Raw genomic sequence first — 18263 nt, forward strand, 5'->3', positions numbered from 1 at the left:
CAAATTATTACAGAGCAGATGGAAAAATACTTCTGAATTTTTAGCAAACTAGGAATTTACAGCCTAGATTTAATTTTTTTTTGACCAAGATGTGAATACCATACATTTTTAATCACATACTCTTTATAACCAGATGACCCATTGCCTGTTTTCATAGATATTAAAGCAAATGTCTGTGTCTTCCTAAACTGACATGTCATCATGCTTCACCTCAGAGCAAAGCCCTTTTCTCCACTCACCTGTTTATTCTTTTTTGCAGATTCAGTTATAAAATTTCACTAGCTCCTTGCACTGCTGGAGTAGTGCTGCTGCAGGGTGCGTGCAGTGCTACAGGGCATCCAAGTAACAGGAAGCAGAACCTGGAGGGGGGAGGACTGTACCTGGGAAATACTGTTGCCCATCTCCCTGTTTTTGCTAAAGGATGGCAATAATACCAGCTCTGCTGAGTGCTCCATGTGGGTGTGCAGGGCATATCAGAAACCCCAGGGCTCACCAGAGTCACCCCTGTGGTATTCAACCCCATGGTGGTTGAATACTCAGATCAGCACACAGCCTGCATCAACCACATGAAAACCCACATGGTCTCTGCCTCTAATGCACAGTGACTTTGCCAAGCAGACATGTTTGTTTTCTCTGGTCCCTTTTCCATGGTCAGTAAGACCAGAGCTGTTGTTGTACGATGTGTTCTAAAGCAACCATTGCCTTTTTTATCTCGTGCAGTACTCAGTCAATCTATGGCATTTGGTATTCAAAAGCCATTCGAAAGCCTTACTGCAAGGAATTCCCAAAGTGCTCTGGCAGATTTGCTCTGTCTTCCTGATCACTCTTTCTCTCTTTTTTACCACTTCTTTCACTTCTATCAGCACGTGCTCTCTACTGTCCAGCTCTCATTCAGCTGGTGGATTGAGCTTCTGATAGAGAAGAGTCAGTCCGAGAAAAGACACCTTTAATTTAAATACCCAGATCAACACTTAGTGAGACACAGGGACTGCTGTGGGTTTCGGTACCCAGAAGGCATTTTAGCCATGTTCACTACTGTGCTGTCTCTTGTTATTAGGCACTGTTCAATTTTGATCAAATGAAGGCATAGTCTCTTCTACCCGAAACAAAAATGGCATTTATCTGTACCCAAAGGCTGAAGAGCACGTACCATTGCAATTAAATTTGCAGGAAACCTCTCACTACACCAACAGAATGTAGGTAGCTTGCAAGCTGCTGAGTGTTGGCAACACTTGCCTTCTCTTTCTTTGCTCTTGAACAGCATCCTGCCTGTGCCCCCAGTACCAGGTACCAGGTGGAAGAAGCTGCTGGGCACTGACAAACCTCTGCCTCCACCACCAACCTGTGTGTGGGACCAGTGAGCTGTGAGCACAGGGACAAAGAGCAAGGTTGCAAGTGAAACAGCTGTTTTGTTTGTTTTGATGGATACCATCCCTGTACTAGCTACCATGCTACTGAAAGTAAGAGAGACCCTAAAATCCTCATACAGTGAAACCCTTGCTGGGATAAGCCAATACCTGAGGAAGGGCCCAAACTCCCTAAGATTCAATAGTAAAAAAGTCCCTTTGGTGGTGGTAGGCCCAGCAACCTCCCCTCTCCCTTCCTCCATTTCCCATTCTTACTGTCACACTGACATAGCAATGCTTGTTTTACATGGTTGAAAACATAAATCACGGACAACATAAATCTTTATCCCAAATAACCTCTATTTTCCATTAGGACTACTGGAGATTTCAGTCTGTAGCTAATGGTCTGGCTTCAGTTCTACCTAAAATACATAGTGATGTTGTGCTGTAAATTCACACTGTTTTTCTTCTCAGAGACAAGCTGTGGGTCATGAAGATTGCTGGGTGTAACTGCAACAGTTTTTTACTGTCAGGTAGTAGCACACTATGGACCATGGTCTGAGTTTATTTACACTGGTGCCAACCCAAAGGAGCCTCATGGTGCCGCTGGATCCACAGAAATTCTACACCCCCATAATCAAGAGCAGAATTTAGCCCTGAAGTATGATGTGGATAAAATACCCATGTCTCCCTTGTTGTGAATCACTGGGAATTATTTACACGCACATGAAACAGGTTGTAAAATGCCATTGCTCTGATTTGTTAGAGTGTTATGCCCAGTTTGCTCAGGTGTAAATAACTGCCCCATGGGTGGCATAATATTTGCATCCCATAGCTGGAAGTGTTGCTGCCTGCTGCAAATCAGCTCGGCTGCAGGCTCCTGCCTCCTGCCTCCTGCCAGGGCAGAGCTCCCAGCCTGCGGCTGCAAATTGCTCCCAGGTGGGAGTTGCTGGGGAGGGGTACATGTAGAATGAAACTGGAATACCTGGTGTTTGTTTTTGTTACCCACACAATTTTTTGTTTGTTTGTTTGTTTGTTTGTTTTTGCAGCTGAAGTCTCGCGTCCTGATGACTCCCCTAGCAATTTCTCCACCAAGAAGCACGCCAGAGCCTGATGTGAGCTCAATCCCACAGGATGCAGCCACTGTTCCCAAATCGACCACCCCACAGGCTCTTACAGGTATGTGGACTGAAGCATGCTGCAGCAAGGGGGTGAACAGATCCCACAGCTGGCAGCCAGCTTCTGTGCTTTCCAGAGCAGGCACAGTTCATGAAAATGGGACTTCTCCAGATCAGACTGATTGTAGGACTATGCTTTACAGCGCCAGGTTTGGCAGAGACCTTGGGCCCATTCTTCTTGAAATGCAGACATCAGCATCCTACGAACACCACCATTTTATGCTTGATGCTGTCCCCATCATCTGTGTCACAATGACCAGACCCAACACCATGTGAGCAGGGAATATCTCTTGCCTCTATGGGAAAAGAAGGGCAAAGAGGGAGTTAACCAGCACCTAGACCCCAGTGGCTCACAGCAACAGCAAGCCTGTCATTTCTGATGGTAGTCTTACTCCTTTTTGCTTACTTATCAGAGCAGAAGGAACATAGGTCAATGCCTTGAACTGTTGTAAATGAGAAGAAAATCAACCAGACAGTAGATATACCCTGAGATTTGAACAGAGAAATGGGTTAGATAACATTAGGTTCTAAACTAAACATATAAATCCCATTATTTCTTAGCTGGGATGCACAGAGGAGAAGTTTTCCATCTGCTCTGGTAGCAAAATGATACTAAGCATGGTGACGACGATAATATATTTTATTCTCATTTATCCTGTCACATCTGAAGGCTGCAGAGTGCCAAGCAGCATCTCACACTGTGCCGCACTGCAAGATGCGGCTGGTGCATGAAGGCTCCAGCCAGAGCAGGGATGAAGGGACAGAGGCAGGCCCAAGCTAGCAAAACCAGTGAGGCTTGGCACCTGGTGAGCTTCACCTGACAGCATCCTGCAACCCATGCATGCTGCTGCTGTCCCTGGGTGCACTGTGCCTTGGCTTGCTTGGCGTTTTGAAGGTGCACGGTGCCATGTAACAATAATTACGATGGCTATTATGGTCCTGTTTACCCAGGATATACTGCTTGAGCCCCTTCTGCCGCTGGGTGAGGGATGTGGTGGCAGTGTGTGCTATGACAGTCTCACTAGATTTTCATTATGGCAATGCAAACTGTAAATTATTTCCAACTTTACGCAGCTGTCATCATGTCCTCCGCATTGCTTGATGTTTTTTTGTCACATATCTGATTTCTGTCAGAGGATAATGTTATATTGTCTGAGAGATGACAGCTCCAGTGCACTCAGCCAGCTATTATAATACATCTCACTTTAGCCTGACTTCAGGCTGTGTCTCGGTCGCCTGTAGTTACCACAGCACCAGCTCTGTGCCTCAGAGATGCGGTTAGCCTCAGCCAGGCTTAAAGATGCTTACACAGGCACAGGGAGAACACTGATTTTTTGGCTATTGCAAGCAAGCCTGATGGCACTGAGAAAAACTGCCTGCTCCACTGCGTGGACTGTACCACATCCCTTGCAGATGTGCCTTTGTGATCCTTATGGGCTTGGTGCTGCAGGCAATAGCTGTCCCGTTGGTGTGGTGCAGCATGCAGGACACAGGGGGTCAGGAAGGATTGGACATGGAGGGTCAAGAACCTCCCACAGCCCATGGTGTAGCACTGCAGCACAGCATCAGCCTCCTGAAATCACCCTCCAGAAGCCAAAGCTTGAGCCAAAGTCTCATAAAACTAAGATCAAGGCAATGTTTCTCAAAGGGCATCTCCATGAACCAGCCCAAAAAACACACGGAAAGAAGAAAAACAACAAAATGCCTCAATGTAGAGTTTAGCTGTTGCTGAAACACCTTGGCTCATTACTATCCTTCACCCCCTGGGCCCCTGTTTTGCTCACCAGCTGGGTGCATGGACACTCCACAAAGCCCAGACCCTAGGCACATACAGGTCATTTGTGGGAACTCCTTGACCTCAGCTTGTCCTTGTCTGTGACTATGAGCAAAGGCCCAAGCTTCACTAACTTCACTTCAGCAATGGGTAATTAGCAGAGGGAAGCCTGACTGTATCATCACAAATGGCACTGATTCACAAATGAAAGAGCTCATGAAATTAATAGAAACACATAAAGCTAGCAATTGCTGGGTGCTCTGAGGGCCTTTTTGTAATAACCATGTTGAGATTTTGTGCCCACAGTCTGCATTTACATCAACAAACAAGCTAATCTGGGGCCATACCTCGACCAAAAGAAAGTGCAGCAACTGCCAGAGCACTTTGGGCCTGAGAGACCTTCCTCAGTCCTGCAGCAGGCTGTTCAGGCTTGCATTGACTGTGCGCTTCAGCAAAAGACTGTCTTCTCACTCATCAAGCAAGGCTATGGAGGAGAGATGGTGTCAGGTATGGCATTTTTGTGCAGGGGTGGGAGGCTGGTAGCAAGTGGAGTACCCCAGGGGTTAGTACTGGGTTCAGTCATTTAACAACTCCATGAACACTCTGGCTGATGGAGTCGAGAGCCTCCCCACTAAATTTACAGATGACAACAAACTCAGCTGGAGGCTATGCTGCCACCCAGAGGTACCCCACAGCACAGAGAGGGACTGACAGGAACCTGTGGGGTTCAGCAAGGAGAAGTGCGAGGCTGCACCTGGGGAGGAACAGCCCCAGGCACCAGGACACCCAGTTGGAAAGCAGCACCAAGATGCTGAAGGGATTGGGGCACTTCTGCTGTGAGGAGAGGCTGAGAGAGCTGGGCCTGCTCAGCCTGGAGAAGAGAAGGCTCAGGGGGATCTCATCAATGTCTGTAAATACCTGGGGGGAAGGTGCAAAGATCACATAGTTTCGTTCTTTTCAGTGGTGTCCAGTGCCAAGGCAAGAACCAGTGGGCACAAACTGGAGCACAGGAGGCTCTCTCTGAGCACCAGACAGCAGTGCTGTGCTGTGCAAGTGATGGAGTGCTGGCACAGACTGCGTAGAGTCTGTGGAGTCTCTTCCTCAGGGGTCTATAAAGCCACCTGGACATGGGCCTGGGCACCCTGCTGTGGGTGTCCAAACTCAAGCAAGGATTGGACCAAATGGATGCAGAGATACCTGCCACCTCAGCAATCTTGTAATGCTGTGAGTTGTGAACAACTGGAAAGCGCTAGAAGCCTAATCATGATCCCTAACATTGCCCATCCTAGCTATCCCATTTACATGAACAGGGTGGCAAGCAGCTTTGAGCATCACTTCTGCTTGTGTAAAATGAACTGCTGCACCAGTGTCAATACGATGAAAGTGAGATGAGCTAGTAAGGAGTGTTGGAGCAGTAACTCAGAGTAGGAGCAGGGCTAGCTTCAGAGCTCACTGCTCATTGCTCAAGCTACAACTGTAGCTGAGCTTTTCATGCATTTGTACAATGAAGAGCAGCACTGGAACCCTGTGTGAGGTTCACATGTTGCTCTGAAGGAAAGTGCACAGGGTTCAGCTTTTGATATGTCCAACTGCAGGCCCAGAGCTGAATTTGCTCTCAGCTGCAGGAACTGCAGAAGACCTGCAGCAGCCTCCAATGGAGCATCTCTAAACAAATACATCAGAGAGAACCAGAGATCAGAGGGAATTTCCCAGGTGCTTCTCATGTTTCTGGAGTGATTCTTCTCACTGTGTCTGGATGACCTCTCATGTCCCACGCTGAGGCCTTGGCCTGTCTCTCAGACTGAACAGGGAATTGTTTTTAATCACTTCAGGAGATTTGTGTCACAACATTGTTTTGGCACGTGGGAGTGCAGTGGAAATGAAATGATGGGAGTGTGGGAACAATACTCTCTGAAGAGCTGCAGCAAGTCAAGCCAAGCACTGTGAGCCCCAGCAGTTGTAGCAGTTATACAGGGACTGCACACTGTGTAGAACAGTACATCTGTGCTGCTTCATTCCCACTCCTCTAATTCTCCGATGTGCTCCATAACTACAGGTGTGCTTTTTCTAGGAGTCTTTGGAAGTATGCTAAGAATGACACAGATTTGGTCAAAGACACATGAGACTGGAGTAATTTAGTGCAAAACTTCATTGTTTTTTCCTGGTTCTGTGCTGCATGGTTTTCATTGCAAGCTGGAAGGTCACATCATCAACAAGCCTGACAAATGCTTTGTTCTCAGTTCCTCTGAGCTGTCTTGGCCTCACATACCCAAGTTAAAGTCACCTGGCCAACACTGTCCCAAACCTCTCACCTCTTCTGGACACCCAGGAGGGATAATGGCCCTCTGGTCATGGTGGAGCTCTGAGACTGCAGCTCTCTCCCATCCCGGCAGCAGCACAGGCAGTCATCATCTTTCTATGGCTCAGCTCATGACTGCTCAGTCAGGTGTGGACTGCAATCCCATATGGTAGCTCAAACCAGCAGGAAATTTTGGAAGCCATTCTGAAGATAATGAGCCTAAGACTAGACTTATTAGTAGTGACTGAAGAATGGAGGACTAGGTGGTGAAGTTCAGGCAGACATATCACACAGACCTCCCTGCAAACTTGTTGGCACTTGAATGTATCCTGCTACAATTGGTCCTCTGGGTCTGCTGTGAGCCCTCCACCTCTCTGGGGCTAGGACCTGTGCACTCTTTGAATTCTGGCTAAATATATTCCTTTGAAAGCTTCACCCAGGAATTTTAATTTCTTTGCTCTCACCTTTGAATTCCACCTTGATGTAAATCTACAGAGCGGTTCTCATCCTATTGGTGCTCACCACATCAATGCAGGTTTCACCAGGACTTGACAATCCCTCCTCTATCTCGGCATGTTTTTCCAACATCTCCTGGAAATGTATTTATCTTTTTCATTGATATGTCAGCTGGGTGGCTCATGGGCATCTCTGGTGAGCTTGTCTCATCTTTTCTCCTCTGATCAGATCCTGTTGAGCTTCTCAGAATAAATAAATAAATAAATAAATAGCCTTTACTCTTAGTATTGTATGTCCAGCCAATCTTATTATTACAATTTTCAAGATCAGCCAGTCCATCTCTGTCCTTTTCTCCATTGAAAACACTTTCCAGCTTCCAGCATCAGCAGCAGGTTCTTGTGCCAGTGTTGACCATTGCCTTTTCTTCTTGAGCACAAGGGCTGTCCTGCTGGCAGAGCCTGTAATCTTCTCCTTACTCACCTCTCACACATAGTGATTTCCACTTTAGTGAAAGATTTCTCATGGGTTAAGGAATACCAGATAGACCACCACCACCCCTCCCTTGCCTATATGTGCAGTTATACTACTAAGTAAAGATTCCTGATTTAGTCAGGCAGACCACTCCTCAGCAGAACCCCGGTACCTTTTATTCTGTTCACAGCCACATCTTTAATTCTCATCTTCTCATTTTCTTCAGAACTTTGGGAATTGCATAGTAATTGCCTACTTTTGATCATATAGAGCAGTTTTCAGTTGGATGCCTCTCTCAGATATCCTTGCACTGCCATTCATGCCAGACTGCATTTTTCAGTGTTCCCAGGGAAAAGTAATCTGGGTCACATGAATTCAGCTCCTTAAGCTCTTTTAGTCTGTTTTGGACTTCAGGTGGGGTGACTGGGTAAAATAGCTTAAGACATGCAGACAAATATTAGTGTGAAATCTTCTTCCCTGCTCCCAAGTGATAAACATCCATGCCTTGCTGGGTACTGAATCGCTCTTGTTTGCTTTCCAGTCTCAGCATTTTTTGAGGGGAAGCAGCACCTCCTGAACCTGCTGGCAGTGAACAGCATTGGATATGTACTGCGTTTCCTGAAGAAGTTGTGCCGCAGCCTCCTGTGTGAGCACCTTTTCAGCAACCAGCCCTTCCAGCAGTACGGCACCGTGTCAGAAAGTGTGGAGGTGTACGAGGACAGACGTATCGAGGCAGGTAGGCTGTCCTGTCAATGTATGCTCTGGGCTTAATAGTGCTGAAGAGATGGCTAGATATGCTAGTGATATGCTTGAGCAGTGCAGGTCCCTGGGAGATCTTTCCAGAGGGAAGCAGCACACAGATACGCAGTGTCTTTCCTGGTGGCTATAGAGGAAGCTCTCAGCTGAGAACCACTGTGTTGAGAAGCCTCAACACTGACAGGCACAATTTTATGATTGTTTTATGCCTCTTTAATCTCTCTTTCTGAAGAAACAAGGATTGTGTATCTCCGTTGTCCCTGTTTCTACTGGTTTTCTCCCATAAATTTTGGCCTCCTCAACCATATCTGGCCCTGGGGTACAAGTCTCAAAGGAATTGAAAGAGAGGTCCAAAGTTATGGTTTCATTGCAGGACCACTCCAACTTAAATTATTTTGCTGCTTTTCATTAACAGTGATATGGGTACCAAGGGAGCACACTCTCTTATGCACTCAATTACATGTTTTCATGTCTACAATGAGAGGAAGGTGTTTTCATGTCCACAAGTTCATTCCACAAATTGCTTGTTTGCCAGGAATAATTGAAGGGGGGTGTACTTGGTACACTAAAGCTGAGAGTGGGGTGTGCACACGGGGCACAAACATTTCGGTGTGGAGAAATCCAGCTGCTACTCTTAAACATAATGGAAAGAAAAGAAGGAGCTGACCCTGAAAAGCAATATAATTTTCCTCCGAAATAAGGCATTTTTAGCAATCTGAATGTTTCTGAGGGGTGAAGGGATTTCCGTAAAACAGAGTGTAGCTCACTCTGTCTTTGCATTTGCATTTACATTTGGTTTTGCTTTTGTTTTTGCATGGTGAGGCTGTATGTGATGAAAGGCTTCAGAGTTTCTGCCATGGCTGACACACCCTGAACATCTCTCCCTCCACCATTTCACTGCAGAAATGAGAGCTGAGATAAGAGTGCTGAGAGTCGGGTTCTGCCATCACACATGCTTCACAGCTTATCCCAGCCTGGCTGCTGCCTGTTTTTGACTCCAGCAGGTTATGTTGCATTATTGGTTGCAAGGTGTGGAAAATGTGGCACTGGACCCCAAGAGATAGATTCTGAGGCTGCTTTTGTTGCAGGCAGATAAATAATGTTCCTATTCATAATGAAAGGCTATAGTCAACAGCACAGGAGCCTGAGCCTCTGAGTGGTGTTGCATTGCCTAAATCTCCTTCCCTCCTCCCTTGAAGCCAGAATTTCTCTGCAACGAGGTCAGCACAGAGGCCCCTCTGCTTCACCAAGCAGGGACAGGTGTTCTCTGCAGTAGCGATAATGAAGGACAATGGGAGGCCTTTGTGCAGACAGGTCTGAGAGAGCCTCAATTGGGACAGATCTTGCATGAAAGGTGCAGGGCCATAATAAAGCACCACGGGAAGCCATGCAAAGCAGCCCCATTTTTCATTGTGTCTGATTTCCAGCTCATAATCGAGATGTTCTTTTCTTTAAAACCACGCGCCTTTCAGCCTCTGTGTACCAATGAATTTAACACATGTATTGACTTCGGTGCAGTTACTCTTGATTTACACTGGCAGATGTGAAAGGCGAGGCCTGCATCGTGTCCAGTCATATTAATCCACTTACACCATACAGGAGCCACCTTTTAACCTTGCCCTGCAGCACGTGCCCCTGAGCCATTACTCACCTGTGCTTGCAGCCAGCTGCCAGATGTTAATGGCTCACGTGGGCCAGGTGGGATTTGTTGATGCATGTGTATATCACTTACAGTGATGTTGACATGCCTCAGAGCTAGCACCCACAGCTCCTGTCTGCAGTCAGCCCTGCTGACACTGCATCACCCTCCCGAGCTCGAGTTAATAATGCCTCTTGCCTGGTCCCCCTCCCACAGTCACAGAATCACAGAATCATTAAGGTTGGAAGAGACCACTAAGATCATCTAGTCCAAAAGTCAGCCCCCCCCCCCCCGTGCATGCTAATCATATCCCTCAGTGTGGCATCTACACGGTCCTTGAACACCTCCAGGGATGGTGACTCCACCACATCCCTGGGCAGCCTGTGTCAATGCCTCAACTCTCTGATAAGAAATTTTTCCTACCATCCAACCTGAGTTAGTAGCTTGGGACATCTGGGAACAAACCCACCCTGCTGCTCTGTCTTCTGGATGGTATTGGCAGCTGTGAGGTGATATGGATCTGTGAGAACAATTTGTGGGAAGCAGCTATGGTAGGGCCCCAGGGGTTTGTCCAGGAGATGCCCAGCCTCAGGTCTGCATCATAGTGATGCTTGAGCTATCACCTGCCCCCATGGCAACTGGGTTCAAAGCACCTCAGACCTGCACCTAAAATTTTCCATAGGAGTAGTAGTGAATTTTCAGCTAAAAAAGACAAAATCTCATTTAACTCTGCAAATAATTCTTCAGGTGTGCTGGAGCAACGTGCATGTGAAGCCAGTGGGGCAGGGATCTTGTTCAGTGCCCCTATTTACACCCTCTGCAGTCAGCATGTAGTGATACTCTGCTACATCACCAACTTTTTTGTCAGAAGGTGGACCCCTCCTATGTATACATACTGAAAAGATGGTCTGACAAATGCTATATGCACTGTGAGAGCATGAGCAGCAGGCAAAGCACCAAGCTAAGATTCAGGAGCTGGGTTTACCAGACTTTCCCATTGATTGCATGAGCAAGGCACCCTTCTTTGCTGTGCCTTTATCAGAGCGTCTGTCCAATAACAGCAGCAGTTCTTGTCACCATGTGCAAAGCCCTTTTAAAACTGCTAGAAGAAAAAGAATAACATGATAGAAAACTACATATTATTACGATCAATATTGACTGTTCAAAGCACCAAATAAACAGCAGCTCAGAAATTTCAAGCCCTGAGAGGACAAGAAATATGTTGTCTTTCCCCTTTCAAGTACTGTGGCTTGTTTAATCTTGTCTCGTTGCACACTATGAGGGATGGTACTTCTGGCTTCACAGCACATGCAGAATAAATGGCTTTTACGGCTATCAGTAGCTTTGGATCTCTTCAGCATTTAATTACCTGCAAAGGCCATTTATTGCCTCATATATTCCTCTGGCATGAACATTATCCCTTAAACAATAAATAAAATACTAAGGTCAGACTTAAGGAAGGAAGCACAAACCATCCAGCCATGGTGAAATCTCAAATTTAATATCGGCTCTTCCTCCAGCAGCCAGCCAAGGGCAAGTCTTCTTCCTCCTGGCTGTTGTACCTCCATAGACACAGAATCATAGAATCACAAAATTACTAAGGTTGGAAAAGACCCCTAAGATCATCTAGTCCAACTATCAACCCATCATCACCAGCCCACTAATCCATGGGTGCCAACCTTTTGGCTTGCCTAGGCCACACTGAGCAAACAGAAGTTGTCGTGGGACACATATAAGATGTATAATACAGTTAATGAATATAAGTAAAAAAACTATTTTTAATATATTTTTTTCATTGAAACATAAAAAAACAGAGAGCAACAAAAGCACAAACCTACTGAGATATTTGACCTTGCTTTTGTGAAATTAGTGAGTAAATGTTTGGTTTGATGGCAGTGGCTGCGATTCTTTCTAAGTTCTCAAAGTGTTTGTCAGAGAGTTTTTATGAAATACTACTCTTCCTGTACTTCATCCTTGACAGTAATTCTTCACAAAAGTTTGTACTGCCAAAAAATGACAACATGAATATGGCACGATTGCGAAGTGAGGGATACTTTTCTCCAGTAAGAAAGGGCTTATAAAAGCCTAGGAAAGAGATATGGCCAAATTTTTCTTTGAGCTGAATGTTTGATTGATTACAACTCTATATATTCCATTTGAAAATTCACAAGTAATGTATTTATACTGACTGAAAATGGAGTTGCAAATATACCAAAACATTGATGATTTTTTTTTAAATCTTGAGACCTATTCTCAAATTCTTTTACCAAAATGGAAAGCACAGCTTCAGATCTTTCGCTGTTCACAGGACTGTGTTTAGCCAATATATCAAAAGGCATAACATTATTTGCCACAACTTGAGATTGTCATAACTTAAGTTTCATTTCAAATGTTGTTTTGGTTTGAAATGTAGCATAAATAAGTTGATTTTCAACTTGAAGATGCAGGTTTAACTCATTTAAATGTGTGATCAAATCACAGAATCATTGAATCGAAGAATGATCTGAGTTAAAAGGCACCTTTCCACCAAAAATGCTGTATCTGTGAGCCATTTTTAATCTTCACATTCTGGCACAAATTTTACTTTTGATTCCATAAAGGACATCATTTCATTTCACAAATCATAACAAATTTTAGCATTTTATCTCAACTTAGCCACCTTCCTTACGAAAAGTAAATGACATTCCCATAATCAGCATCCACACTTGTAAGGAACTCCTGGAATTGGTGATGATTCAGTCTCTTGAACTTTAATAAATTGACAGCTTTGATGACAATTCGCATGACATTATCCATTTTTAAAGCTTTCACAAATAATTTTTCTTGATGTACAATGCAGTGATATTTCATCAAATGCGAGTTGCCGGTGGCAATTTGCATCATCTTGTATTAATTTTATAAGTCCTTCTTTTTTTACCAACAATCACTAGAGTGCCATCAGTAGCCATACCAGATATGTTGACAAAAGGCAAAAGAAAATTGCTTTAATGTATTTTTTTTACTGCTGCAAAAAAAAAAAATGAAGAGTTTTAGTTGTGTCTGTCAATGGCACCAAAGAAGCAGTTTCTTCATTTCTTCTTGAGTATGGAGCTAGGATATGAAGTGGAATTTAAAAAAAGGGAAAAACATGTTTTTTACTGTATTAAAAGATATGCATAAGGCATGTGGATAAAATGATGGGCATAACTGTGTGAAGCATAATGGATGAGGTGATGTCTACTACAGAAAAAGTACTGCTGGGCACAAGCATTGAATTCAAGCCTTATATGCTCCATCACATGGAAGAAGCACAGACACCTTTTGAGAGTCCTAATCAGATAAAACATGATTGCAACTTGGTTTTAGCTTCAGGTGCATTTTTAGCTATGTTTTAGATGCAGAGCTGTATTATTCCTTCAGGAGATATCTGAAGTTAGGAGTGCAGTCCTTGATTTTAAAAGGTTTAAGTGAAGGTTGAAACAGGCATTTCCATTACTAAACTTTTTAAATATTGATACAAATATCTGTTATCCATCATGTCCATATTTTATGCAGTCAGAATGACAGGCATCGCTACAGCCAATAGTGACAAAACCTCCACCCACCCCAACTTAGAGTGCATTACCAGTGGGACACAACTGATTTCTCATTGCTCCTGAGAGGATAAGGATTATCCTCAAGATCATGACTTTGTGTCAGTTCAAGCTGTTCCATGTGTTCCATGACTGCGGAGAACATGAAGGGCACCGTGTGCTGTGGGTTCCCTCACTCCCAGGGCTGCTCGCATTGGGGCAGGTTGACATCCCTGGAAAGAGGACAGAACTGAGGGGAAGGAGGACAAGTGCCTAAGCTGTTTTCATTGGACAGGTTCTATAGCAGGTTTTCATTTTATTTTTCAAAGAGCCTTCTGAATTTTTGCTTGGATGTTTTTCTCCTCTCCCATGTTGCCCTCTTTTTTAACCCTTTAGATTAAAAGCTTAAAAGGCTCTTCTTCCTTTATCTGTCTTCATTTATTTTCTATTTCAGTCTTTCCTTTTCCATTTTGCTAACAAATAAATGGAAACCTCCATACAACTGCATTTCCAGTCCCACGAAAATAAACCACCCAATTTTTCTTAAGATTTGTTGGGCTCAGTTCTCTCCCCTCATTGGTACTAACCAGGAATTATTTGTTAGCAGTAATTATACAGAGTACATCAAAGTGCCTTTCAGAGAGTAAGAATATTCAGCATTTGCTTGAAGAACATTCATCTGTCGGCAAAATGAACGCGGAACAGGAGATTAAAGCCAGTAAGGGAAACTCTGCAGCAAAATGCAGGGGGACACACAGTTGGGTGTTGGTGTTCAAACGGTGCAGGCTGTGGGCAGCAGTGAGAAGGGGAAGATGCAAGGTGATGGGCAGCAAAGCTGGGAAATGGGCATGGGAATGAATCTCCACCTCACTGAAAAAAGTGCAAATGTGGGTTGGGGAATCATAAAGCATATAATGCTTATGGTGGGCTTCTCTATGGATTGGTGAAGGAGAAGCAAGACGTCAGGTCCAAGCCATGTTGTGTTCATATCACAGAAAAAAAACGCTATCAGAAATACCAGAAAGTCCATCTGAGCATTAGGCAGAGAGAAATGAAGTGCAGATTTCATGAAAGATCTTATACCTGTGTATGGACACATACACAGATCCAGTGCTCCATCTGATCACTGAATGAGTTTATCAGTTATTAACAGGCAAACACAGCTTGTTTTGCAGTTACTATGCTTTGCTGTAGACACTTCATGTGATGTGTCTCAAATAATTTGTTTTTCAGAGAAAAACATCACTGTTAAATATTTGAAGTCAGTATAGTGCAGGGAGATTTATCACGGTGATAACAACAGAAATGCATTCAGCACTTTATCTGTAGAGAATGCCAGTACATAATGTGCTGCAATTTCCAAATAACACAGTTGTTTTCATACAATCTATTCTACACACAGCTTTTTGTGACTTTTATCAATGCTGATTAATAAGCATAAAGGCTACACTGAAAACTACGTGGGTAGAAAAGAAAAGCACCTGAGTGCTGCTGGAAGCTGGAGGCAGAACAGGTGGATGGCAGCCTACTGTCTCTGCCTGCGGAGAATATTGCTACACTAATAAGGCACAGAATGTTGCAACACTGAGAAATCCTCTTTCCAAGATGTGTGGCTTGGTGTAACATAAAGGCGAGGGAGACGGGGTCTGAAATCGGGAGGAAGAGATGAAGGGAACACTTTGCCAACAGCTGAGTCCATATATCACTGAATTCACCTTCACTCATGGGTATTCAGTACTTAAGCAATTTGCCTGCACTGTGAGATAGAGCTAACATGTCTCCGTCGCAACACAAGATGTTTATTCTGTCATCCCCAAGTACTTTAAAAAAAATCATCTCTAGGTAATTTATACACACGAGCACCTTTTATCATCAAATCTAATTTATTTGTCAGCAGCTAGCTTGCAAATTTACTCTCCCTTTTTACTCACTTTGGACAATAAAGCCATGTAGATCTGTTCCCAGCCAGTTTCATTTCCTGGTTCTACTGCATTAAACACGATGCAGCTCTTGTCTGCACTGCAAACACTCAGGGGAAAATGGAAAAAAAAATCATCTATGCTGAAGTCTTGTAAGCAGAGCAACATTGCGTTTTGCAAAATTCTCTAAAACATTTAGATCCTGATGCTAGCTAACTGGCAGCTACTCCCTGAAGAATTTTGCATTTCAATGGACAGTGAGGGTGCAGCAAGGTGATGCATGGTGCAGCAAAGCCTCAGATTGAGCCTTTGAAAACTCATGGCAGCTTTCATTTCCATGTTGTGACCATGGTTTCTCTGTTCACAGTACATATAACCACAATCAGATGAGCCTTATGTATACCTTCATGTTCTGACTTAAGAATAACCCCCTTCCTTCCCTTGTGGGTGCAGCTGTGTGAACTGTGTGCTCCTATAACTGTGGCAGAGTTACCTGTGGTGTTTGTGCACTGTAGAAGCACCTGCTAAGGGGTGACAATGTATTCTCATCACACTGCATGTCTGAACAGCCAGTGGAGCTAAAAGGAAAGGGCTGTACTGTTATCCCAGAGTAAATCACAGCAGGATGACCAGAAAAGCCTTAATCCATCATGGGAAGCTCTTATCTGCAGATGGAGGCAAGTAGGCTCAAGCTACACAGCAGATAAGGTGCATGGTCTTTTTCTGACAGGGTGAAAATATGTGAGGCTGCTTGGCAGGCACAGGAAAAGATATCTTTTTAATCTTTAAAGAGCTGATGTTAAAACAGAAGATAGCGGTTCAGAACCAAGGCATATCTTCGCAATGTTTAATACTGTTTACAACTCTGCTCTCTCCCTCTCTAACTTGCCCCAGATGGAACTGATGGCTAAACTCACTTGGAGTGTTTTTCTCTGCATTTCTGCATTTGTTTTCTGTGTTTTTCACACTTTATTTGCCATTACATGAAGGCTGAGATGTGCACCTTGCTAACTGAAGTCATTAGACAAAAATAGGGGAAATCCTCAATGAACTTACATGGATCCAAAGTGTTGGTCACTTGTGCCAAGTGTTGTTGTTAAAGAAAAAAAGGCAGGAGTGCGTAGTGTGGTGAAAGAGTTGTACAGGCCATAAGGCTGTGCTTCCACCAGTCTTAGCAAGAGGAAAAGAAATGCAGATATTCAGAATCTGTAGATGAGAAACAGAAAAATGTGGTGGTTTCTCTGGAGAAACACTGGAGTGAGATACCCTCTTCTTGGCAGAGGGAAATCAATAGGCTAAAGAGAAGGGTGGAAACAAAATTCATGATGCTGGCCAGTAGGACTCTGCACAAAGCTGTCCTTTCTTGCTTCCCACCAGCACCCATCAGTGTGCAGGGAGCTGAGCCAGGACTGGGGCATGCAAAATATAGGGGAAAGCCAAAATGTGTGAGGAGTCTTTTGAGGAGATTTTGTCGCTGTGGTTGGCTCCTCTCAAAATGACTGGGAGATGACACAAGGCTGGCCCTGATGGAAGGAGAAGAGAGGTCTGGGGAAGCTATGATATCATACTGCTTAAAATATTGAGTTCACAGATGGTCAACCCATTATGGAAAATAAATGGTAGCACTTAAAAAGGTGCAGGGAAGTGTCAAAGGGCAAAACCCATCTCTAAGTAATATGGGGAATAGAGACAAGATAACAAAAATGAAGAGTGGGAGTGAAGGAAAAAGAAAGGAAAGAGAGACAGAGAGAGAGAGAGAGAGAGAGAGAGAGAGAGAAAGAAAGAAAGAGAGAGAGAAAGAAAGAAAGAAAGAGAGAAAGAAAGAAAGAGAGAGAAAGAAAGAAAGAAAGAGAGAGAAAGAAAGAAAGAAAGAAAGAAAGAAAGAAAGAAAGAAAGAAAGAAAGAAAGAAAGAAAGAAAGAAAGAAAGAAAGAAAGAAAGAAAGAAAGAAAGAAAGAAAGAAAGAAAGAAAGAAAGAAAGAAAGAAAGGAAGAAAGAAAGAAAGAAAGGAAGGAAGGAAGAAAGAAAGAAAGAAAGGAAGGAAGGAAGGAAGGAAGGAAGGAAGGAAGGAAGGAAGGAAGGAAGGAAGGAAGGAAGGAAGGAAGGAAGGAAGGAAGGAAGGAAGGAAGGAAGGAAGGAAGGAAGGAAGGAAGGAAGGAAGGAAGGAAGGAAGGAAGGAAGGAAGGAAGGAAGGAAAGGGGGAGAAAAAAAAAAGAAAAAGAAAAGAAAAAAGGAAAAAAGTCTGCAAGGAAAACAAGCTAAAGGGGAATATAATTTGAGTAAATACATGTGGTAGAGGATTGCAGGTGGTGGAGGTGCAGGTTTTGAAATAACACCAAAGTATGATTCCATAGTCAAGGGCAGCTGTGCCAGGAAGCTGCCAGCATATGAAACAGGGAGGAGGGGAGGGAAGGGGAGGGGAGGGGAGGGGAGAGGAGAGGAGAGGAGAGGAGAGGAGAGGAGAGGAGAGGAGAGGAGAGGAGAGGAGAGGAGAGGAGAGGAGAGGAGAGGAGAGGAGAGGAGAGGAGAGGAGAGGAGAGGAGAGGAGAGGAGAGGAGAGGAGAGGAGAGGAGAGGAGAGTTACTGTGGGGTTCAGGAAGAGTTTTTGCCTACAGGAGGGACTTTAGTAGGGATTTTTTATTCATTTATTTATTTTTTTTAAATGATGAAGAGAGTGAAAGATTATATCAGAAAAATGTCAGGTAGGGATCATCTTTCCTGAGTATACTCTCTTCTCCATTTCCTGCTTCACTTGCAATTAATTTTCTTTTGCTTTCCTAATGCACAATGGGATACACAATTTTTTTTGTCTTTCCGGAGTGTCTCTATTTTCAGATGCTATCAAAGGTCCATTGTATGTGATCTGCATTCACAC

At 44.1% G+C, this 18263-nt stretch overlaps 1 protein-coding gene across 2 annotated transcripts in view; it reads left to right on the plus strand.

Moving 5' to 3' along the window:
• SCML4 (Scm polycomb group protein like 4) overlaps window positions 1-18263 on the plus strand; it is a 56727-nt gene that overhangs the window by 20600 nt on the left and 17864 nt on the right. For both annotated transcript variants that reach the window (XM_031610939.2, XM_090135915.1), the window contains exons 4-6: window positions 2396-2525; window positions 4605-4805; window positions 8066-8260. In XM_031610939.2, the coding sequence (XP_031466799.2) occupies window positions 2396-2525; window positions 4605-4805; window positions 8066-8260 (526 nt within the window). The remainder of the gene's footprint in view (window positions 1-2395; window positions 2526-4604; window positions 4806-8065; window positions 8261-18263) is intronic.

Source organism: Phasianus colchicus, chromosome 2 (assembly GCF_987193195.1).
Source record: "Phasianus colchicus chromosome 2, bPhaCol1.hap1.1, whole genome shotgun sequence".
Taxonomy (NCBI): domain Eukaryota; kingdom Metazoa; phylum Chordata; class Aves; order Galliformes; family Phasianidae; genus Phasianus; species Phasianus colchicus.